The 24,405-nt window shown below is 35.9% G+C and overlaps 1 protein-coding gene across 1 annotated transcript; it reads left to right on the top strand.

The window, feature by feature from the left end:
- The first annotated feature begins 449 nt into the window (after positions 1–449).
- LOC129244375 (gustatory receptor for sugar taste 43a-like) lies at positions 450–24,405 on the top strand. Its single transcript, XM_054881995.1, has 11 exons — positions 450–489; positions 5,327–5,378; positions 7,939–8,083; positions 9,888–9,987; positions 10,398–10,541; positions 20,151–20,228; positions 20,920–20,998; positions 21,090–21,282; positions 21,409–21,477; positions 21,584–21,673; positions 24,298–24,405. The coding sequence occupies exons 1-11, from the start codon at positions 450–452 to the stop codon at positions 24,403–24,405; spliced, it is 1,098 nt and encodes a 365-aa protein (XP_054737970.1).

Raw genomic sequence — 24,405 nt, 5'->3', positions numbered from 1 at the left:
TTTGTTCTTAAGACTTAGTTTAGATGTCGGACCCAGCAGCCAGAACATTTTACGTGCTTTTGCTTTCAGTTGACGCCTTTTAGCTGTGCTTTGTAGTCGCCATGTTAGTATTCTATCTAATTGTAGACCGAGATACCTAGCGCTACTGGATTTCGGAATAATAGTTTGATTAACACCGAATAATCTCCTTAAAGAACTTGAAAAAATGTTAGGTAAGATAATTTTCTACGCAGATAGAGTACGCAAAGCTATGACGGCGTTGTACTCCTGCGGCAGGCTAATTGGGAAGAAATGTACGAAAATGCCTACAATGATATATTGGCTCTACACAGCAGTGCTTAGGCCAATTCTCTACTATGGAGAAATGCCCTTGAGATGGGTGTGAACATCAAGAGAACTGACAAGGTTCAAATAATAGCCACACCACCGATGAGGAGTAGGGAGAGACAATGTCGCACTTTCTACATCGTTGTCCTGCTCTATCCAGAGGTAGGTTTATTACTCTAGGTAGACAATTTTTTAATGACTTGGGATATCTCAGTTCTGCAGAAATCAGGGATATACTAAAATTTTTGAAAAGCAAATACTGGTTTTTAGAGAGATAGAGACAAGTTCCTCATGCGGCATAACAATGGGCTATGAGCCTGATTGTGTCCCACAGGGCAACCGCTTCAACCTAATCTATCCTTGGTTAATACTCACTCTTTTCTCAGTGAAAATGTGACATGAGCAGATTTTGAGGCATTTATCAAGATGTTCCATTTTCGAAGCCACGTTTCTAATTTATTCAACTAGGTTTTAACAATTTCAGAAGCTTCATTAGCCGAGTAGGAAATATTCCTCTGGCTTATATTTAGCGAAATAGCTGGCAATAAAATTGGCATATAGTAGGCCTTGGAAAAATCGTCATGCTTTCAGAGAAAGATAATTTTTTTTAGTAAGTTGAATCACATCTTCTCGAAGCATCGCTCTACGCCCACCAAGGCGGTCAATTAGCATTTAAAAGGTGGCGCAAAATTAATCATTCAATTTAGTTTCTGAATAACTGTTTTACTAAAGAAAGAATTAAAAAATTATTTTGAATAATGCGAAAACAGCCTGCATTGCTTGTCCGCTTGTATGTATACTGCAGCTGTCTACTTCAAAAGTGTTAAATATGATTGACATACGAACCCATTTGCAAAAATTATAAATCTTCCGATCTACAAGTATATCTTCTACCAATGTGTGCGCGCCTTATTTTTTCAGTTTTCGATATATAAGTAAACTCATTCTTCATTTCATCGTGGGTTAATTAATGATGCCCGTAAAAAAATATATTGACAACAGGTGATGATGACACACAAAGACGTAGTCGAATAGATGCTTGTGCTCAGCATTTTGGTTAGTGATCCGCACGTTACGTGTTCGATCTTCGTGTCGAACGTAAGATATCAAAACGATAGAAAAAGTGTTTTCTTACAGACATCGCCAACAACAATTACGAAGTGCATTAAACAAGTGGTAATCGCATTAACTTCGTAACTTAGATGAGAATTTTAAGATTTGTTTTTTGTAAATTCGCCAAACCACTAAATTGTCTTCGGTAGACTGAAATAAATTAATTAATTAATTTAAGAAAAATTCAGTTACAGTCTGTGAGGCTTGCATACCATATGCCATAATAATGAAAATATATTGCCGCATATTTATAGTATCTCCTTGAAAAGTGTCAGGTCAAGCATCTCCAATTTGCGCTGCACACTGGGGATTTTGCGGAAAAAAGTCAAATTTCCAACATACCACCTACGCAATGTTTAAAGTAAAACATCAATTATATTTTTCGATGATCGACGGTAAAACAGCGCAGTTTGTGACAGAAACATTAGCAGCATCTTCTTGTTTTATTTGTGGAGCAACAACCTCAAAAATGAATAAAATTGAAGAAGTTCAATCCAGGCCCGTAAATGAAGAAGCACTGAAATTCGGCATGTCACCTCTCCATGCTCGTATCAAGCTGATGGAGAGTCTTCTGCATGTAGCCTATAATATGGAATTTAAACGAGGACGAGTCGACTCACATACTCGCCCAATAAAAAAAGCCAGAAAACAATTGATAAAACGAGAGCTAAAAGATAAAATTGGGATACAGGTTGATACTGTCAAGCAAGGATCCGGCACAACAAATTCCGGAAACACGTCACGAAGATTCTTTGCCAATCCAACCTTAGTTTCTGAAATAACAGGTTTGGACGAAGATTTAATTAAAAGATTTGCTGTTATTCTTGAAGTCATAACCATACGTGAGCCAGTGAACCCAACAAAATTTGGAGATTTTTGTATGGAGACAGCAAAAAAGTTTGTTACTTTGTATGAATGGTACAATATTGTCTGAAGAGGCTCAGGAATGTCGAAACAAAGACTACAAAAAGTATAGACATCATTAAAAATAAATATTTGTTCATTATTTATTCACTTGTCGGCAGTCCAAATAACGCAGTAGTATATATTTCTATATGGAAAAAACATTGATTTTCAACATTTTTTTAAAACAGTTTTTAAACATTGTTTTAAATCATGTTCTTTCCATATATTTTTAAAAATAAATAAAAATTTTTAAAATTTATGAATTTTAAAAAACATTATTTTTTAAAATTTTTAAAAAAATTTTTTTTAAAAAATAGTTTTAAAAAATAATGTTTTTAAACATGTTCTTTTCATACACAAATATATACAACTTCGTTAGTAGTAAAAATGTAAATATTTTTTGATATGTATACTTTTTTCCGCATCTCAGTACAAAAATCCCCAGTGTGCGCTGTGCCAATTGATGTTTTGACGTTGTAGCCACCGAAAAAAAGATGAATTGGTCTGAGCAGCTATTTCTTCCACAGTGGAAAACGAACTGAAGACCACTGGCTTATCTGCATGTCACTCACAAACACATTAGGCCACTATGGACGCCCATGTTTATGCCATTACTCCTCTATTACTATTAACTCCTAATACAGGATGGCACGCATACCAATTTCTTTTTGAACGAAACCTGATTAATCTGTTTACTAGCGAAAATTTCATTGGAAAATATGACAAGCTGATTTCCATAGTATTGCTCAATGAAGCGTTAATAGAAAAGAAGTTTGGTCTTCGGGACCTTTGGAATTGTGCATTGAATTTGTTCGAAAATACTTAAAAGGCGCGCCTTTTCAGCTGGGGCGTTGTTGCTCTTGAAAATCTAAGTAACATCTCGCACGTTATTCTAGAGAAATCAATGTATTCGGTGAAAGTAGTTTTTTTTCGGTAAATGGTTAACTCGCACTGATTACGATAATTTTGATCATATTAAAGAAAACCAAATCTGGCTAATGAAGCGACGCCCCAAATGAAATCATGTTCGATAAATAATGAGATTGTTTGTAGCCTCAAGTTTTTTTTCTGGGATGATACCCGCAAAGAAGAGACTCCGGCATATCAATATGCATGACTGCTAGCCTCGCAACTACACCTATGTACGTATTAAACACCTCTCCGTCAAGACGACAATGGCAAACTCAAAGAGCATGGAGAAGAGGGAAAATAAATTTTTACACGAATGGATCCAAGCTAGAAAATAAAGTAGGCTATGGAGTTTTTCCAAAAGAATTAGTATTAGAACTATATGTCCGACTACGGAACTACTATACCGTCTACCAGGCAGAAGTCTTAGTCATAAAGGAGGTAACTGTGTAGCTTAACACGCACGCCGTAACAAAAACTACGATAAATATCTTCTCGGACAGCCAGGCGGCCATCAATACAATGGAGGCAGTAATGCTAAGATCAAAGGCTGCTCAGGTACGCCTTGCAGCTCTTAATCATATTAGCACCATCTTCAAGGTCAGCCTTATATGGGTTCCGAGATATAGAGAAATTGAAGAAAATTGCAAGGCCGATAAGCTAGCCAGAAAGGGTACTAATCTTCCACTGCTTGAAAACAGAGGCAATATTGGGATTCCTATGGCAACTTGCAAATTAAGAATAAAACAAATATTCTCCTGGAGGCCAATAGATCATAGAGAAGAAAATACTTGTATTACAACCAGGCTAATTTGGCCACAAATAGATAAGAAAAGATCAGGAGAATTACTTCAACATCTCGAAGGTCGTGGCTTGTGTCACCGGTCATTGGCTGTTAGATAGGTATTCTTCTAGGCTAGGAGTATTTTCTCATGAATACTGCAGATATTACCTCAGGTATCACCTCACGGATCTGGTTAGCACAAAGGCGCCGTCTTAAATCATTTTGAATATGTGTTACATGCGCGTCGATTTCCTGCCAGTTATTAGCTGATTTCAGCGTAAAATTCACAATATTTTTTCCGTTTAAGATTTAGTGGCGGCCGCCGTAGCCGAATGGGTTGATGCGTGACTACCATTCGAAATTCAGAGAGAGCGTAAGTTCAAATCTCGGTGAAACATCAAAATGAAGAAAACGTTTTTTCTAATAACGGTCGCCCCTCGGCAGGCAATGGCAAACCTCTACCACAAAAAAGCTGCTCATAAACAATATCTGAAGTTCGGAGTCGGCTTGAAACTGTAGGTCCCTCCATTTGTGGAATAACATCAAGACGCACGCCACAAACATGAGGAGGAGCTCGGCCAAACTCCCAGAAAAGATGTACGCGCCAATTACATGTATATAAGATTTTGAGGTTTCGGAGGCAGAGCGTTGGCATTGGAATAAGACGTGATCAACATTTTTTCCCTCTCTGTGCCGATTTGGTAGTTTAGTGAGACCGTCATCACCTCATCTATAGAAGTATTTTCTAAATTCCCCGTGACCTGAAATAACGTCTTTCTTCTGCTGCAATTTCTTTACGACTTGCTCTACCGTCGTGTTCGGATAGTTCATTATATTCAAGAGAAACTTGTATTTGGTGCACCCTTTACAGTGATTCATACCTGGCACGCAAATAAATATGGAGTAATCAATTTCAACCGTGACTTTTAGTATAAAAATTAGTCTATTTTGTATTTTCTCGCACAATTGTAACGGCTGTATCAATTCAAGAAATCAAGTCGTCGCGTGCTAAAGCAACGCTGTACTCTCTTCTCGGGATACCTACTGTGTAATTAATAAAGCATCGTACAATATGGAAATCAACGAATCGTCTTTAAGTGTGTTTTATGTAAGCAAATTTTTAGGGTTGGCGCCGATTTCGATTCGCCGGAATGCAAACAGCATAACAGAGATACGACGCAGTAAACTGTTAACAATCTATTCGGTTTTCTTGGGTTTAATGATAGGTGTGTGTAAGAGTTATTAAAATATACAAAAATTTAAATTTTTGTTTATTCCATCTATAAGTAATAGCCACCAAATACCAGACCTTCGATGTGGACATCAAATTTCCTTTGCGGTGAGTATGAATTCAAAATTCTTCTATGAAGGCTATTCCGAAAAGATTTGATTTAGTTAATTCAATATTTTATATTTAAATTACCCGAATTTTAAACTTTGAATAATGCGCTTAGACCCAGTTTACAAAGTTGGCTCAATATGTACATATGTAGCTGAAAACTAGAACAGATCGTTTAGCCTACTCGAATCCGAAGTTCTGTTCAAAAATCATCTTGCAAAAGAATTTAATTTTCTCGCTGGTTTGACAAAAAGTTATACTGAAAATGGATGCTCACAATTTACAATATATGCAACTTCAAACGAGCGCTTGGCGATGTTCAGTGGTAATCCACATGAAGCAAGCGCGAACGAATCGTGGATGTGGCACAATACACCAGAGGCCACAGAGCGACAGTCAGGGCAGTTAGGACAGTAGACTTCTCGTGGGGGCATCGGAGCCCATGAAGGCCGATCTGGGTGAGTTAGTCAGTTTATTTCCGATGAATGCGGCGTCACTCACATTGAATAGCTTGAAAAGTGAAAGGCGAAGAGAGTGGCCCATATGCCATATGCTAGTGAATGAGTTTTGACGCAAAAATGGTCGTATTTGGCGAGAAAAAAGTGTTTCTCTTTCAAGACAACACATCCGCCTGAATTAGGCTACTGAATATTATTTGCTGCTTCTAAATAGGAAGAATTGGCTCGGCGGTAAGAGGTTTGAGTGGAATGAAGAGGTTATCGATAAAATAATGACCTATTTACAGCACCTCGGCAATTCATATTATATGAAGAACATCAAAAATTTAAATAAAGTTATGTTATTTATTTATTAATTAGAATTTTGAAGGACTTATTAATACACCTTTTCTTTTAGCGCTTTTCTTTTGATCCTACATAATTTCACTAATTAATGAAATAGTTGCCGTAGCCGAATGGGTTGGTGCGTGTCTACCATCCGGAATTCATAGAGAACGTAGGTTCGAATCTCGGTGAAAGACCAAAATGAAGAATTTTTTTTATAATACTTGTAGCGGTAGCGCCTCGGCAAACCTCCGAGTGCTTTTCTGCCATGAAAAAGCTCCTCATAAAAATATTTGGCGTTCGGAGTCGTCTTGAAACTGTGGGTCCCTCCATTTGTGGAACAACATCAAGACGCACACCACAAATATGAGGAGGAGCTCGGCCAAACACCTAAAAAAGGGTGTACGAGCCAATTATATATGATATATATAATGAAATAGGTATATCGAGTCTTAGCGGCTGCCGCAGCCGCATGAGTTGGTGCGTGATTACCATTCGGTAGTACACAGGTTCAAAACCCGGGGCTCGAAACACCAATCGAGGGAAACATTTTCTTTCTAGGAGCGGTCGTCCTCGGCAGGCAGTGACAAACCTCCGAGTGTATTTCTGCCATAAAAAGGCTCCACATAAAGAACCATTAGCCATTTGCAGGCGGCATAAAACGGTTGTTGTTGTTGTTGTAACAGCATAAACATTTCCTATACTTGCATACCGGGACTGCTGCTGGAGTGACAGTCCTTGGCCGGATATAAATCAGGGTCGTTTCGGTAACGTAGAACCGACTGTCTTGGAAACGAGTATGTCCCTTCAATTGTGGAAAAATAGTTCAAGACTGACACCACAAATAGGCGGAGCAGCTCGGCCAAATAACCAATATAGGATATATGTATATATTATAAATTTTCACTTTTCGATTTATTTACAGTGACGAGCATAACTGGGTGTATGATGATTTTCTGTTTTTTTTTTTAATTGCAATACAATGTTTTTCGAGCTAAATTTTTAATGATTATTTTTTAACATTATTTATTTTTCAATCCGAACCATATAAATCGAACTTTCAGACTTAATATAAAATTTAGGAAATTACATAAAAATTTCGTAATGTTTGAAATTTTGAATTGGAATTTTTAATAAAATGTTCGAGTACAGTGGCAAAAGCTCTTGAAATTTTAATAAAATAAATGCAAATTTAAAGTGACTAAAAAATCACTTAAATTTTGCATGATTTTTTCGACCAGAATTTTAATTAAAAAGTTCAAATTTTGGAAAAAATTCTACAAAATTTTAAACTGTGCTTTATGTGTTTTTTGTTGTAGTATGAATTTCAATTTTATGAAGAAAAAGTGGTGGAAGGGTACGAATTAATAATGGATCAGGCAATTAATAAAATCCTGACAGATACGAATGACTATAAGCAAATTAACGAAGCAATTCGGCTGGGAAAAGATGCCAGCTATCGATGGTTATCCAAGTTGCCGAAATTTGTTACGAATTATTGCGATTTTCAACTCATCCAGCTTATCGCGATTCAACTGCGCATATTTTATTTGTATTGTACTTAAATTGAAGAGCATTCTTCAGAGAAGAGAAGTAAACAGGAAAAGAACAAGGGCCTGTTTTTATTTGTTTTTTTTTCTAAATAATTCTTTTTAACTTGGAAGCAATGCAACTATTTGTCCGGGCGGCGTAAGATTTTTATTATTTAAAGCTACTGAAAGTTTGGCTATTCCCACCTACACAAAACTCATCTGATTCTTTTCCCTTAATACATATAGTCAAAATTTAGGATTGCATTCTTCAACATTAAACGTGGTAGTTAAGCTAGCCATGGCAATAATGGTGGTGACATGCATCTGCAGCATTGGAAGTGGTATCTGCAGCATAAAACCAACGCAAGATCTTAATGCGCGTCTAATAAAGGTAAGCTGCGTATCTCATATAAATTTCAGTATCAAAAAGTCAAGCAAAATTAAAAAAAATAAGTTTTGAAATAAATAAAGCTAATTTCTCATTTGGTGGAGAGTTTAGTTTTATTGAAAACCACATACAAACTCTCAATGTGGGTTTAAGGGTGGCAGTTCCTCCAGACAACGAGTTTTTCAAACATTTTTTGCGAAAAATTGAGATTATTTATTATCTTAAAATAAATTACATATTAATATTCATGCTTAAATGAATATATAAAAATGGTTTTGAAATAAAAAAAATAAAAAAATGGCGGCGCGACAGCTGCTCAAACGTGGCTCCCTTAATTTGCGCCTTGGAATGAACAGCCTCTTGTAATCAACCGAAATCAACTAGACAAAAATGTTTCATTAAAATAAGTTATTCCGCTTAGCACTTACAACATTTTTTAACGAAAAAAAATTAACTTTTTAAGTGAAAAAGAAAAAATTACAATGTTTTTATAAACAAATTGTTTAGAACAATATTTTTAGTGATAATTATTATAAAATTTGAGGTGCATGCAAAGGCCAATGTGTTAAAGAATATCCCTGTGATATTAAAGTCATTTGAGTTATATTCGACAGCGCGAAAAAAAACGTATTTCGAGAAAAACGCAATTAAAGTTTTCGTTCTTACTCATCTTTCGTTCGACGCTCATCACTTCACTGACTGTATTAGGGACTTTTTAGGATTTCTATTCAGCTTAAAATACTCAAAAGATATTCTTTAGATTGTAAATGAATTTTTCAGGGAACTGATACCTGTAAAATTTCGAAAAAAAAAAATATTTTTTTTTTTCATAAAATGTTAATGTAATCCTTCAAGAATATGTCAAACAAATGAGAGAGGTATAGTTACGTTGTATTCAAACTTTAGACGCGTTTTTCTCAAAACTATATTTTTCGAATTGGCGTCACGAGAACTCGAAAAGTTATTGACCGATCTCCTTGAAATTTTACACACATCTTTTATCTTTTTTATGATACTACTTTCTATGTGTTTCAAGTTTTCAAAAATTTGACGAAGCAAAAATAGTAGGAAAATTCATTTTTTTTAACATTTTATTCAGCGAATTTTTTTTTTTCATTTTTTTTTCAATTCATATAGAAATTATGACATTGATATAAAAAAAAATTGGTTTTTTGTATTCTGGTCACTGATGCCGATGCTACAATTCTCGCCGATTGAGAAGCCCCGATGCGACTTTCCTGGAAGAATTGAGTTGCGGATTTAAACGATTAAAATAAAAAAAAGTTTTATAATATTTTAATGTATAGATAAACTGTATGCCAATTTAGAAAAAAATATATTGACTTCTTCATTTTAAATAGTTTTAATAATCAGGGAAAATATGGCCGTTTACAGGTATCTGTCCTCTTAAAGCAAAAAAAACAAAAAAACCATAGAAAATTTGAAAGTTCTGGAGGATCTGTCCTCCTTAATAACTATAGTTGAGGGGCTTACTGAGAAGTGTTGATGATTTCTTTCTTTCTTATTTCATTTTACTGTTTTTTTTTTCAAGAAAACATAGTTCATTCTCCTACAAAAATCATTTAATCAAAAAAAAAATTTAAATTTTCATCTATTTTCCACACTTTTTAATCAGAATTGTTAGATAAATTTTCAGTATTGCACATTGGCTAATAAAGTACAAGTTTGAAGTAGCTCAAAAATCGCGCTGATTTTTGAATTTATGTTTTTTTTTTTGCTGGCGGTTTTGTGCATTTGACCCATTTAAAGAATCACTATTTTTAACTACTTTTTTACTACTTTTCAGATCGACGTCTGCTTGCATTCTTTTTCGAATTTCAAAGTGGATCGCATCACATCCAGAATAATGGCCACAATTCCGTTATTTCTAATTTCTGCACTAATAGGTTGTTGTTGTAATAATTTCAAATCGAATTGTTATAAATAATTCATAATTCAATACATTTTTAAAGGTTTCGACTTTTTTGCATGCACCAAACAAGATTCAAAATTTAAACTAAGTAAGTATACGAGGATAACCGACTGAATGACGAGATTGCAGCTACACAACTTATGATTGTGATTTGACATTTTGACTTATAACCTTCTAAATACAACTCTCCTACAATCCTTCCTTCCTAATCCGGACGAAGGCTATGGCTGCGGTAATTAAAAAAAAAGCGAAAACTATCGCATCCGAAAGCAAAGGCTGGCTGGTGTTTCTTCTACAGCATAGCCAGCTTCGTTATTTAATAGTCACATCTGCCTTGTAAAATGTAAATTTATATTCATTATGGATTTTTATTATATTTTTCAGAAACCACCATCATTCAGTATTTCCTATTTTATGGACTTTTCTTTGTAATGCTGGGATTCCATGTTTTATATTGCAACACCGCCCTTGGACTTGGTCGACGTTTTCAACGTTTGAATACAATGCTTAAAAGCATTTACTTGCCAGGTGAGAGATTTTCAGTGCATTTCATAATATGTATGCACTATTTTTTAATATGTAACTTTTCTGCTTCTTGCCGTTCTTTATTAAACTCCGCTTTTCTACTTTCAACCGTTCTTTATTAAACTCCAATCTCAACTAAAAACTATATTCTTACAATTTACCCTAAATCCCTACTTGCGGTGTAGCTATTGAGTTTGCGTTTGGTGTAGTTGCGCCGGCAGCTTTGTTTGTATGTATTCTCAGCTGCATTCCTCAAGCTGCCAAAAGTCACGTACGTAAATTGATGATCAGCTTGACCGCTGTAAGATTTGTGGAGTAAGCTGTGCGATCTAATTACCAACGGCCAGTAACGTGGAAGTGATTGTTTATTTGCAAAATCCAAAAGACGGGCAGGCGTAGGAGTAAGCTGTGCGATCTAATTACAAACAGCCAGTAGCGTGGGAGTGATTCAAGGGAATCATCAAATCTCTGTTTTAGCTTTGCAAGTGTGCAATGCGCTAACTTCTCCCCCTCTTAAGACGAGCCGTCCTCGACTCGTGCCAAAATTTCCTCTACTGCCCTCTGAGTTTTTACTTTATTACTTGCTAATTTGTTTCTGCGGTGGATGAAAAAAATTGCTATTGCGATCAATAATAATGGAGGAAAAGAAAAAATTGTCCAGAACAAATTACGATGAACAGATATACCCTCCTTCAATTCGTGAATGCGAGAGATGTTGTCGATATAAATTTGGTGCAAATATGGTAGGGACAAACTCGTATGGTGTTCCAAGTAATTAATGGATACGGTTTTTGGAGGATGTGGTTGGATATAAGTCGGTTCTCTTTTTGCCACGTAAGTTGTATCATTTATGGTGATAGAGTCACGAAAAAGAAGCAGATACGTTCCCCTTATTTCCAATTTTCGTTGATCAAATATTGTCGTTGGTTGCACGTTGTTAAGAATAATGATGCCCTCTTCTATTTTTTGAACTGATGGTATGTGATATGCCGATTCTGATGAACAATTAGCTGTGTTATTATTTAGCATCTGACCCAAGCAATCTGAGTGAGCCGGTTTGCACACTTTAGCTACCAAAGTGTCATTGCAGTTCTCGAGTGGTTGAAACGTATCGCTACATTTTGCCGCAAGCGTGGTCTCTAGCTTTACGATACTATTATTATGGACTACAGGATAGATTTTTAGGAATTGACAGAAATTTGTAACCTTAGGAACCTTAAGAATATAGTAAATAACATCAGAACTTTGCAAAATTTTTACCTTAGATACTAAAAGTAAATTACTTAAACTAAAGGGTAATTGTTCGGAATTGAACGCTTGATCCATCTCTTCGTCATCCAAAATAAGTGGATTTATGATATTACTTTTTGCCAACACAATGGAGAGTGCTAGTCTGTTTAGTTGGCTGATTATATGGTTATTTCTTCTTACCAAATTTTCACAGAGCAATGTTTCCTCGTCTTTTAATATCCAATCCGTTTGATTTCCGCGAAGTGTATTGATTAGGTTGGTAATTTCGTTAATTCTATTTTGTAAATCGGAGTTAATTCTAATCTGCCTATTGTTGTTTTCTATTAGCATGCTTTCCTTTGTCAAGAGCAGTTCAAAATCTTCGTGGTCCGGGGTACCGGCTATAAATTTCAGGGCGGACCCCAGAAAATCTATTGACCTTGCAATTCTCTTAGGTATTTCCAAAGTGCGAATTATGTGTAGTATTTCCTCACCTTGTTGTTTCAAAATATTTTCGTTCACTACCTGATTTTTTTGATTTTGATGTGAACCATCGGCTTTCGTAAGCTATCTGGCGATAATCTGTTAGGTTGGTGGCGTGCACGAGGTAAATGAATTCATTATAAATAGCCACATTTCCCCGAGGGATGGTGATTACTTGTGAGGAGGTGTAGTCAATTAAATTGGCTCTAGTGACGAAGACTAGGGCAAGCGGCAATCTGAAATTGATTTTATCGTAAACTACTTTTATGAATTTTCCTGCCTTCTATCTGTACTGTTGTACCTAAATCTCTTTCTACTATTTTTTCCACGAACACCTTCTCAAATTTATTTCCCAATCGCTTATTTCGTCGAAGAAACACCCTTTCACCAGGCTGATATGTTTTGGTTATTCTTTTCTCATTCAATCTATTCAATACTAAATTCTGGGCTCTTATTAATTTATCTCTAATTTCCCCAAATTTCTCCGCTGGGCAGTTCTGCAAAATTTCGATTGGTTTCGAATCTACAACCGAGTGAATTGTTCTGTTGTACTTGTAAGCAGCAAGCAAAATCAGATCTTTAACCTCGCTTATCTGCTGCTGTGCCTTCACGCATCTGGCTATTTCCAAAAGGGTTGAATGAAACTTTTCGACCTGTCCGTTGCTTTCGCTATGTAAGGTGGGTACGAAAAACTGTTCTATGGAGAAATGATCGCGTAGCATGTTTCTAATTAAATTTGAAGTAAACGCTCTTTCGTTATCTGTGACAATTGTTTTAGTGTTTTGGAACATACCTAATACCTCTAATAAAGCTTCTTTTATATCAATGGTACATCTTGAAATAACAGGTTTAACAATTGCAAACTTTGAAAACCTATCAACAGCAGTTAAGAATAGCTGCTTTCCAGTAATTAAAATGTCTAAGTGGAGAATTTCTCCTGGGTGCTCTGGGATTGGAGTTTTCCCAATTTCCGGATTTGGTGGTTTTCTTTGGTATTTATTTTCCAGACAGATCTTGCAATTTGATACAGCTGACCTGAGCATTTTCCTCATGTCGGGAAAGTAGTATTCTGATAGAATTTGCTTAAAATTCTCGGACAGAGATCGATGGGCACGGGCATGCTCCGTTGCTATTGCTTCCTGTTGATCGTTCGGATTCGTTAGATCGATTACAAATTTTTCTGTATGAATAAATTTAACCCCCGGGAATGCTTCGACAAGAGGTCCCTGGATCTCTGATAGTGTCGGAAGATCGCAACAAAGAGCGTTTGTAACGCTAGGGTTTACGAGTTTCTTAAGATTATGCAACAAATTTACTATTGTGTCGTAATTTATAGTATAACGAATTTTTTTCTGAAAAATTATTTTTGTACTTTGGTGATAATGATCCCCCTTCGTCAAAATGAATTGTCTTTTGAATTGGTTTACTGGATACTGGATAGTTTTAATTGTGTTTGAGAGCGATGACTCGCTATGTGCTGTAGCATCTGTATCAGTCATATTATTCAAAAACTGACGGGACAGAGCGTCTGCTACGACGTTGTCTCTGCCGGGTTTATAAACAAATTTAGGCGAAAATTCTTCTATGAACGCACGCCATCGCTTCATTTTTGTATTAGGATTTTTGTTCGAAATAGCGAAAGTTAAAGGCTGGTGGTCTGTGAATATTACGATGTCTTTAATACCGTATAAGTAATGTCGAAGGTTTTTAAGGGCCCACACTATAGCCAAGAGCTCACGCTCGTTGGTTGCATAATTCTCCTCTGTTTTTGATAATGTTCTTGAAATCATTGTAATGGGCCGACCATTCTGGGAGAGGACCGCGCCTAAAGCGCTAGAGGAAGCGTCTGTTGTTAGTTCGAATGGTTTGTCATAATCCGGATAAAACAGCAAAACATCTTCCGATGCCAAAATGCTTTTTACCCTTTTAAATGCTTGAATGGCCTCGTCGTCAAGGACTATTTTAGTGTGTTTGGACTTGTGGGATGACACATGGCCATTCTCCCCCCGAAGATACTTTGTTAATGGTTTGACGATAGACGCATAATCCCTTATAAACCTTCTATAATTACCTGAAAGACCCAAGAAAGAGCGTAATGCTCGAAGTGTTTCCGGCTTCCTATAGTCGATTATGTCCTTGACCTTATTTGGACATGTTTTTATCCCCCTTCGAGAGACAATAAAGCCAAGAAACTCAACCTTATCTTTAAAGAATTTAGTCTTTTCTGCTGAAACTCGCATACCGGCCCTTTCCAACTTCCCCAGTACCTTATCGACATGTTGAATATGAGACTTTTCGTCCCTTGAAAAGATGATTATATCATCCATATAAACTTGGCAACTTTGGCCAATGTCGTCTCTCAAGACGTCATCAATAGCCCGTTGAAAGATACTGGGCGCATTTTTTAACCCGAATGGCAATTTATTAAATTCGTATTTGCCATTGTTAATGCTGAAGGCTGTTTTTTCGCGGTCCTTCTCCTCAAGGATTATCTGGTGGAATCCAGACTTTAGATCTAAAGTAGTAAAAAATCTGGAACTGCCCAGGTTTGCCAATATGGTAGAAATATCTGGTATAGGATATTTATCCGCAATCGTTTTTTCGTTTAATTTTCGAAAGTCGATTACCATGCGGAGCTTTTGTTTACCATATTCATCCAGGCCTTTTTTATTCACTACATGGACCGGAGAGTTATACGCCGAATTAGATTTTCGGATAATTCCTTCTTTCAACAGTATTTCTATTTCCTTATTAATGAATCCTGCCGCCGAAACCGGGTATGGATAAGATCGGGTGTAAATTGGTTCCGAGGAAGTGGTACGAATTTTAGCTTTGACCTTAGTATTAAATGGCAAAGCGCGGTTAGGTTCGGCAAAGGCCTTAAAATTCTTTTTAATCATAGAGTCAAACTCGTTTTTCACAAGAGCTGGGACCGAGTCCTTGTCCAAATATATGGAGTTAACTTGCTCACATTTGACGTTATTTAATTTTTCCTTACCACCCTCGTAATATAAGTATCCGGATGTCGTATCAATTTTAGATTCTATCTCCTTAAGGAAATCGTATCCCACTATACCATCGAAGCCCTTTATATTAGGAAGAATGAAGAAAGTTGAGACTTTCCCCAAAACGAAAACCTTACATTTTTTTTCTATGAGATTACATCCGTTTATAGTTTTGACCGTAAACTGTCTCTCCACAGGGATAATTCCCTTTAGGAAGCTCAAATTTTTGATATAGTTTTTTGAAGTTCCTGTATCAATCAGTAACCTAAGCTCCTGCCCCTCCGACGCCTTCTTGGTAATGTAAGGTAGGAGCGACCTTATACTAAAAAATTAACCTCGTCTTCCATCGCGAAATTGGAAGCGATCTCGACATCCGAATCACTGTCACGGTCCACAGTAATTTTCTTTTGTGGATCCACCTTTGGGGTTGTCTCCAAATGGTTGGTCCGTTGCACTTTCGGCTTCCGTGAATTTACTGAATCTCCCCTTCTGTGCTCCCGTTTATTCACGTATTGATTAGCATCCCTTTTGGGGTGCCCTCCCACGGTATTTCCCTTTCTATAACTCTGGTTGGACTGTTTTGTACGTCGGAATGCGGAGGATCCGCGGTCTACATCCATTGGAGTAGGGGTGTCCTTGAGCATTTGGGGATTGCCAGGATAGTTATTGTGGTATTTTGGGCTAGTGGTAGTTGCTACGTTGTTAACCGCAAATGTTCTGGCGAAATCATAACGCATGCGGTTGTTCACTAACTCCTGGGCAGTAGCCAGTGCAGAAGGCAAATCTTTAGGATTGGCAGAAAATAGAATGTCGCATAACGGCCGCTTTAGGCCAGAAATAAAAACTCTTAATGCGTTTTCTCTAGCTCTATCATTGAGCGCGGCGGCAAGCTGCGTATTGTTTGAATGAGTCATTATATTTTTATTTGTTATGAGTGTTAATTGCTTGTCTACCGTATCGTAATATTGGCAGATTGACAAACTTCCCTGCCTCAGAACGCTGAGCTCTGTTTCCAAAACATGTAGCGGTCTTTTGTCCGCGTATGCTTTGTCCAATCTAGCTATTATAGCTTTAAAATTTAAAACGGTTGAGAAGGAAGCGAGCGTTGCATTTGCGGGGCCTACTATCTTGTTTCTAAATATCCCCATGGCAACATAATATTGCTCTGAACCCTCTTTGTAGTAGCCAATGGCGAATTCTGCTGCGGAACGCCAGGCCGGATAAGAAGCAGTATCCCCCTTAAATTCTTGTATAGATTTTATTAAATCCATATTTGTGTTGCCCCCGACCACAGTTGGATTTATTTCCACGGGAATGTAACTCTCCGCGGATGGCGGCTCTAAGCGCCGAAGAGTTTTCATTACTTCATCTAACTGGACATTCCATTCTCTTTTGTTTTGGTCATTTTGTTGTCTTAAAATTTCTATTACCTGCTCCCTAGTTACACTCATGTTAATTTTGTTTTGCTTTTTTTTTTTTTTAAAAAAAAAAGGTAAGAAAGAGCCGAAGGTATTTCGCTTTACAAAAACTTTATATAACTTTTCTTTAATTGCACTGGATCAATTTTGTTTTGCTTTTTTTTTTTAGAAAAAAAAGGTAAGAAGGAGCCGAAGGTATTTCGCTTTACAAAAACTTTATATAACTTTTCTTTAATTGCACTGGATCAAAACCGAACAATTACTTACAGTATTATTATTTCACGTATTGCAATCATTTCTGCTAGTTGGGTTCAGTTGTCCTGTCCTGCTAGTTGGGTTGTCCTGCTAGTTGGGCGCCACTTTTCTGCTTCTTGCCGTTCTTTATTAAACTCCGCTTTTCTACTTTCAACCGTTCTTTATTTAACTCCAATCTCAACTAAAAACTATATTCTTACAATTTACCCTAAATCCCTACTTGCGGTGTAGCTATTGAGTTTGTGTTGGTGTAGTTGCGCCGGCAGCTTTGTTTGTATGTATTCTCAGCTGCATTCCTCAAGCTGCCAAAAGTCACGTACGTAAATTGATGATCAGCTTGACCGCTGTAAGATTTGTGGAGTAAGCTGTGCGATCTAATTACCAACGGCCAGTAACGTGGAAGTGATTGTTTATTTGCAAAATCCAAAAGACGGGCAGGCGTAGGAGTAAGCTGTGCGATCTAATTACAAACAGCCAGTAGCGTGGGAGTGATTCAAGGGAATCATCAAATCTCTGTTTTAGCTTTGCAAGTGTGCAATGCGCTAACTTGTATATGGAAATATAAGCCAATTTTGAACTTGTGAAATCTTGCCCGTTTCGAAGTTTATTCTGTAGACATCGCTGTAAAATCGCTTAAATTGGCATAGCACTTTTGACTTGTTAAGCAATACACTACAGGGTTTCAATGCATTATTGAACTTATTTTTAACCACCTTAGCATTTTTGGGAGGGATGAACAATTCCTTTGCAGAACAATGGCCTCAACAGATTTCGTCGACTTAAAGTCAAACTTTGTTTAGTGATCATATTAAGTTGCAATATTTGTGACCAAATTTATTTGGAAAAATTAGAAATAACCTTTCAAGTAAAGGGTCTTTCAAGTGACGCCTAGATGCCAGTAGTGAACAATTCCTAGACGACACCTATTTTTAATGTCATCTTTGACATTTGTAAAGTAGACAGATGTGCAATTTAACACGAAAGAAAAACGCATTAAAATTATTGAAACTTATTATGAAAATGGTCGATCTTTTTAGGCCAACTCATTGCAAAATTCGTGATTTTTTTGGTGGAAGTAATCGTCTGAATGAGTCGACAATTCAAAGATTGGTGAAACTGGATCTGTGCACGTCGCTCAAGAACATCCGAAAATATTGCTGTTGTAGCCGAAAGTGTTGAAGAAAACCCAGGTTTATCCGTTCCTCGTCGTTCTTTGGATTAGGCATTTCACATTACATCGAATTTTGCATAAACATTTGGGTATTAAGGCTTATAAAGTCCAGTTAACACAAGAACTCAAGCCGACCGATCATCGGTCATCGGACAACGTCGTGTCTTTGCTGAAAATGATCCGGAAAATTCTATCGAAAAGTCATCTTGAGTGTTGCGGCCTATTTCCTCCTCGGTGGCTTCGTCAACAAGCAAAATTGTCGGATCTGGGGCTCAGAAAATTCAAGAGTTATTGTTGAAGAGCCTCTCTATTCTCAACGTGTGACTGTTAGGTGCAATTTATGGTCCGGCGGAGTCATTGGACCTTACTTTTTCCAAAATAAAGCTGGAGCAGTTACGGTGAATGGATTGCGCTATCGAGAAATGATTAACGATTTTTTATGGCCGGAATTGGATGGTATTGATCTGGGCAACGATTATTTTCAACAAGACGGCGCTTCGTGCCACACAAGCAACGACACCATTCTTTGAATATGAAACTAACACCTCTTATTGGAAAACCGTTTATAATGTTCGGGCATATAAAATTAAATTTCATGAGTAACTTTCTCGTAAAGCATTTTAATCCAATATTGTTTCTCATAGTGGGTCTTATGGACCCTTTATTTATCAAGTATCTAAAATGCCCCGTTAAAAAAGAAGTTGAAGGATTAAAAAGCTCTAAAATAGTATTACTTACTACTCGTATAAACTTCACTACAGGTCTTCTCTCACAAGAATTTCATGCGATTAATGAAAACTTAAAAAAGAATAATCTACATATGTACTAGGATGGGACAGATTTTTTTTTTTTTGCTGAATCGTATGGTATTTTCAAATTCTACAGTTAATTCTAAGGTAAATTGTAAAAGAAACCAGAGGTCAGAAATGATTTTTGAGTCTGCGTTTTTTTACATAAAAAAATGTCTTTTCACAGAATTAAATTCTTTTCATTCCTTGTTTGTTTTATGAAGTAAAATACATCCATATTGTGAATTTTAAAAAAGATGGACAAACTGAAAGAAATATTTAGTTACACAAATAACGTTTTTTGCATTCAATCACTAAAAACCCTTCGAAATCTCAGCTGTCTACATCACAAGAAGCACAGGCATGCTTACAAGACCTTCTTTCTTTTGGTGCATCGAGCGTTTTAAATGATATTTATGTATAATATTTATTTATTTTATAGCTTCTTCTACACTTTCTCTTATAATTATCTATAGAAACTGTAAATACCCAACGATTTGTTGAAAAAATTACGTCTGAACAATTTGACTCACCTCACTACACTGCATCAAATGATTATAGCTTAGAGACTTATTGACAAATTTTGACAATTCATTTGCTTTACATTGGATTTTGTAAATTTTTTTATGAAAATATACTTCATTCTCCCACAAAACTTAAAAAAAAAAATTAATTATAAAAAAAAATTTCATAAAACAAATCAACTATAAAAATAAAAAAAAAAATATATTATTTAGAAAAATTTCTTTAAAATTTTAATTTTTTTTGAGTTTCTTAAAATGTGCCGTAATTCAATGTGTTATAAAACGGCGTACCTGGAAATTTTCCAAAAATTCTAATTCAAAAGTGTAAAATTTTGATGCAAATTTATTGAATTTTTTTTAATTTGAACAAATTTTCGATGCGTTATAAGTGAGATAAGGCCGGTTATACTGGAAAATTGTCCAAAATTTGGAATATTTCATAAGACCAAAAAAATCGAATTCAAAAGTCTACAATTTTTATGAAAATTGGTTGAATTTTTATTTTTCTTTTAATTTGAACAAATTGTCGATGCGTTATAATTGAGATAAGGCCGGTTATACTGGAAAAATTTTCCAAAATTGGGAATATTTCATAAGACCAAAAGTAGTAGGATATGCCTGAAATTATGTATAAAGGAAAAAAAATTAAGTAAAACAAAGTAAATCGCATAAACCTCTAAATTATAGCAGCAATTGATAGTAATTGGTAATTAAATTAATCACATTTTCTTTTCGTAGATGGGGAAATCTACGATGCAATGAAGACGGAAACTCCAGAGCGTATGAACACTGAACCATTGCCTAAAAAAAATTTCGGTAAGTAAAAGGCAAAAATTAAAAAATTGAGTGGCAGTAAACCATACCTAGAAGTTTAGGTGTGTTAGATTACAGATTCCGAAAATTTTGGAAGCATGATTGGGACGTTTTTGTAAGCGTATTTGTTAAGATCGACATAGAAGCAAGATTTCCGTTATCTTTACGTATGGCTCTAAGTTGAACGACAGGATAGAGAGAGGAATGAGTGCATTCTGCTTTAATCTCCCCGAACTGCTGAACCCAATAAAATTCCTGTAAGTCAACAGTACTGGCTATTGAATGTAGCAACGCCTTGAATATGCTGGCTTCGTAATGCACCACGAGTGTAGTATGGATCCCTGTTGAAAAGTGCGTCCTTGGAAGCTGTGGCTGCATTAGTAAGGAAAAGCATCGCGTTACCCTAAGCGAATTTCCACTATCTTGTTGCATAAGTAAGTGGTGGCTTAGATCATTTGAAGCCTCTAACTCAAAATTACTTAATTCATACATATAAATAGAAGAATAATCCGGGGGGTTGGTAAACATAATTTCATAAAATGGAGCACTGCCGGCAAAATATCGCTGTCTGCCGAACTTAAAAAAAATTGAATAAACGCATTGAAAATAAATAAACAAATAGAATTCATCGGAATGGAAAATATTATTAAATCTAATATTTTTTACAAACATTTTTCTTTTTTTTTTGGTTTAGATAAAACCCATGTTGACCTATTAAAATCATTTGCCGATAACTACGAATCATTGGGCAAGTGTGTGGAAATTTTTTCAAAGTAAGTATGCAAGTAACAAAAAAAACGGCAATAAGAGAATACTTCGCTAAAAAATCGATCGACATAAATAATTATATTTCACTCTTGCCAGCACCTACGGCATACCTATGGTCTTCGTCCTGGCATCCTGCGTCATGCACATCGTGGTCAATGCATATTTTCTATTCTTAGCGTCAGTGGATAAAAATATTACTTGTCTTGTGTGCGATCAGGCGATGTGGATTGTTTTGCATGTACTCAAACTGCTGTTAGTAGTGGAATCGTGCCACATGGCAAACGCAGAGGTGGGTGAAAAGCATGAGATATGCATATGTATCTCATATAGATATACACATGTATGTCTATAGGTGTTCAAAAATTTGGTGTATTTTAAAATTTTAATATTTTTGTGTTTAAATATATTTTTACAGTCCAAGAAAACCATTGCAATTATGTCCGAAATCAGGCGTACCTTTAATGAGCCGCTACTGGCAGTGGAGGTGATTTCATACACATTTTTTATGCTTTTCTAAATATATCGAGAATCGAGCATTGTTGTGTTGCATTTTATATTTCTTGTGTTTTTTTCCTCAAAATTATATGCAGATAGAAAAGTTTTTGCACCTGTTACTGGCCATTGATGTAGAATACTCGGCGCTGGGTCTCTGCGCAATCAATAGAAACCTGTTGACGTCGGTGAGTGGACATAGCCAATACTTGCCCTAACCACTATTAATTCGTACCTCTACGGTTTCTTCTCATATACACGACGTTTCAAAATTATAAACACATCGCTTGTTTGTTTTGATTTTATAAAAATGAAGTTTATACTAAAACCATATAACGCAAACTTTCAAACTTTGTACAACATTTTTGAAAATTTTATTGAAACTTGGTTTTCTAGGCTTGCAGTTTTATAGTCCATTAAATTTTAGACTAACAAAGTGCAAGTTTCAAGTGGATGCAAAATACCGTTGATTTTTGACAATTTTTTTCGCTGAGGTGTCACACTTTTTCTTTCATGTGGCAAAAGCCCAACACCGTCAACCGAAAAAAAAAATCAACGGTATTTTGTAATTACTTGAAACTTACACTTTGTTAGTCTAACATTTAATGGACTATAAAACTGCATACCCAGAAAAATTCGGAAAAATCTGGTTAAAGAGTTTATAGTTTTGATGAAATTTTAAAAGTTTTCGTACAAAGTTTGAAGTTTGAAACTTTGCGTTACATGGTTTTGGGCTCAGATAAATCCTTAAATCCATGAAGGGGCATACTAGATATTTAAGGTCGCAGTGCTAAATCCCCTCATAATAAAATTAAAATGGTTTTGATTGTAATATGAGGTATATTTTTATATAAACGGGATGTATATGACAAAAAATCGTAGGAGTACAAATTCATACCATAGTAGTTAGGGCAAGTACTCAATATGTATAAGGTGGCGCACAATTAATCATTTTTGTCAATCCATTCTGTTTGTACACTGTTGACGAGTTTACAAATGTCAAGTATTCGCAAAAATTATAAATCTTCATATATAGTGTTTAATTTTGCGCCACCTAGTGCATTACTTTAATAGAAATTCCTATTTATGTTATTGTATTTACTGCAAAATTTAGAAAAGCTTTCATTATGTTTGGTATAAAACTATAAGAACTCATAGCTTTGAAATATTTTTCCCGCAGTTAGACCCATGAATTAGCTTCTCCTTGGTTAACAGTTTAATGGCGAAAAATATTTAAAATCTCATTTTATTTATAAAAAGACGATATTTGGAGGTACTTTCTTCTCACATAAATCTCGACTCAGCTTACATCAATTTTAATATTTTTCCGAAATATTTTAGCGGAAGTCTTAAATAAAAATATCATAAATTTTATAATTCCGATGGAAAAAATACAGGTTTTTGTTAGTGTAGAGAGTGAAGCGCACGTACTCGTGTTTGAATGGCAAACAAAATTAAAATTGGAATTTTTGGCAGAGTTTTTTACAAAAAGGTACTAATTTTTTGTATGATTTGCGCTTTCTGCCATGAAAAAGCTCCCCATAAAAAACCATTTGCCGTTCGGAGTAGTCTTAAAACTGTAGGCCCCTACATTTGTAGAACAATATCGAGGCGCACGCAAAGATAAGAGGAGGAGCTCGTTCCAAGACCTAACAGAAGTGTATGCGCAAATTATTTATTTATTTGTATTGGACTTCTAAAATCAGTTGTGATAACAAATGCCTTTATCCAAATACTAGTAAATTATATTTTGAAGAAGTGGAAAATATAGTATTTGAGCAAGATTTTTTGAAAACTCATATCAACTGACTTCAAGAATAGGGTTGGGTTGGGTTGAAACGGTTATCCGCTATGGGACACACTCAGACTCATAGCTCATTGTGATGGCGCATGGGGAACTTGCACTTATCTTTCCTAAAACCAGTATGTACTTTTCAAAAATTTCCACACTACTGAGATCTTCCAATTCATTCAAAAATTGTCTACCTAAAATGGTAAATCTACGTCTGCATAGAGCAGCACAGTGGCACAGGAAGTGCGAGATTGCCTTCTGCTCTTCCCCATCTAAACAACTTTTACATTATGGAAGTCACATATTTACACGCCCATCCTCTGGGCGAATCCGCCTATTAGGCAGTGACCCGTTATGACGAAAATCACTGTGCTAAGACTGTGCTTCTTTTGGCTTAGCAGAGATTCTGTGTGTTTAGCACTGAGTCTACGATTCTGCAAGTGGTTTCATAACGAAATCTTTCATTCGCTGCTCTTACATTTCCCTCAAAGATAAGTAACTTACAAGTCTATCATTGTCTGTGTACTAATCAGTCAACTTGGTGCCAAGTCTCGCTAGTTCATCGGCCCAGCGGCTACGTTCAATGTCACAATGGCTAGGAACCCGTATTACCTTTAGGTGAAATAACTCAGCCATCTGGTTAAGAGATATGCGGCATTTCATGGTTATCTTGGAGGTTGTCGACTACTTTGTGAGGGCTTTCATTGCCGCCTGGCTATCAGATATCGTCTCCAGGCATCGCATCACACGGTTGTCAACGTTGTAATGGCAATTGTAGGCGGAAGTGCATAGTCCACCAGATTTTTTGAATATTTCAAACCTAAGAAATTCCATATAAGGCAAACAGAGTGGATGTTTTGGATTTAAGAGAAATTAATTTTTCTTGTAAAATAGTAGCAGTGAAGAAATTAGGGTTAGCTAATCAATATTTTGCCCTTAAGAAATAGATGTATGTTAATAATTATAGTTCATAGATTCTAAGATTTTCCTTTAACTAACTTTTTATTTGTTTACTTACAGGTTAGTTCAACAATCGCCACGTATCTTGTTATTTTAATACAATTCCCAGAAGTCAAGGAAAAATTTACACCGGAATTATTTAAAGGGGTAGTGGAAAAAGAGCATTGA

The sequence above is a fragment of the Anastrepha obliqua genome, chromosome 4 (assembly GCF_027943255.1).
Source record: "Anastrepha obliqua isolate idAnaObli1 chromosome 4, idAnaObli1_1.0, whole genome shotgun sequence".
Classification (NCBI taxonomy): Eukaryota; Metazoa; Arthropoda; class Insecta; order Diptera; family Tephritidae; genus Anastrepha; species Anastrepha obliqua.
The sequence above is the reverse complement of the archived record's forward strand: the minus strand, read 5'-3'. Positions and strand labels throughout refer to the sequence as shown.

Excerpts from the sequence above, each read along its gene's own strand:
- LOC129244375 (XM_054881995.1), top strand. The coding sequence starts at position 450 with ATGTCGCACTTTCTACATCGTTGTCCTGCTCTATCCAGAG. Across the intron at positions 5,379-7,938 it reads GACATCAAATTTCCTTTGCG|TCAAAATTTAGGATTGCATT; the intron begins GTGAGTATGAAT and ends TAATACATATAG. Across the intron at positions 20,229-20,919 it reads ATTGCCTAAAAAAAATTTCG|ATAAAACCCATGTTGACCTA; the intron begins GTAAGTAAAAGG and ends TTTTTGGTTTAG.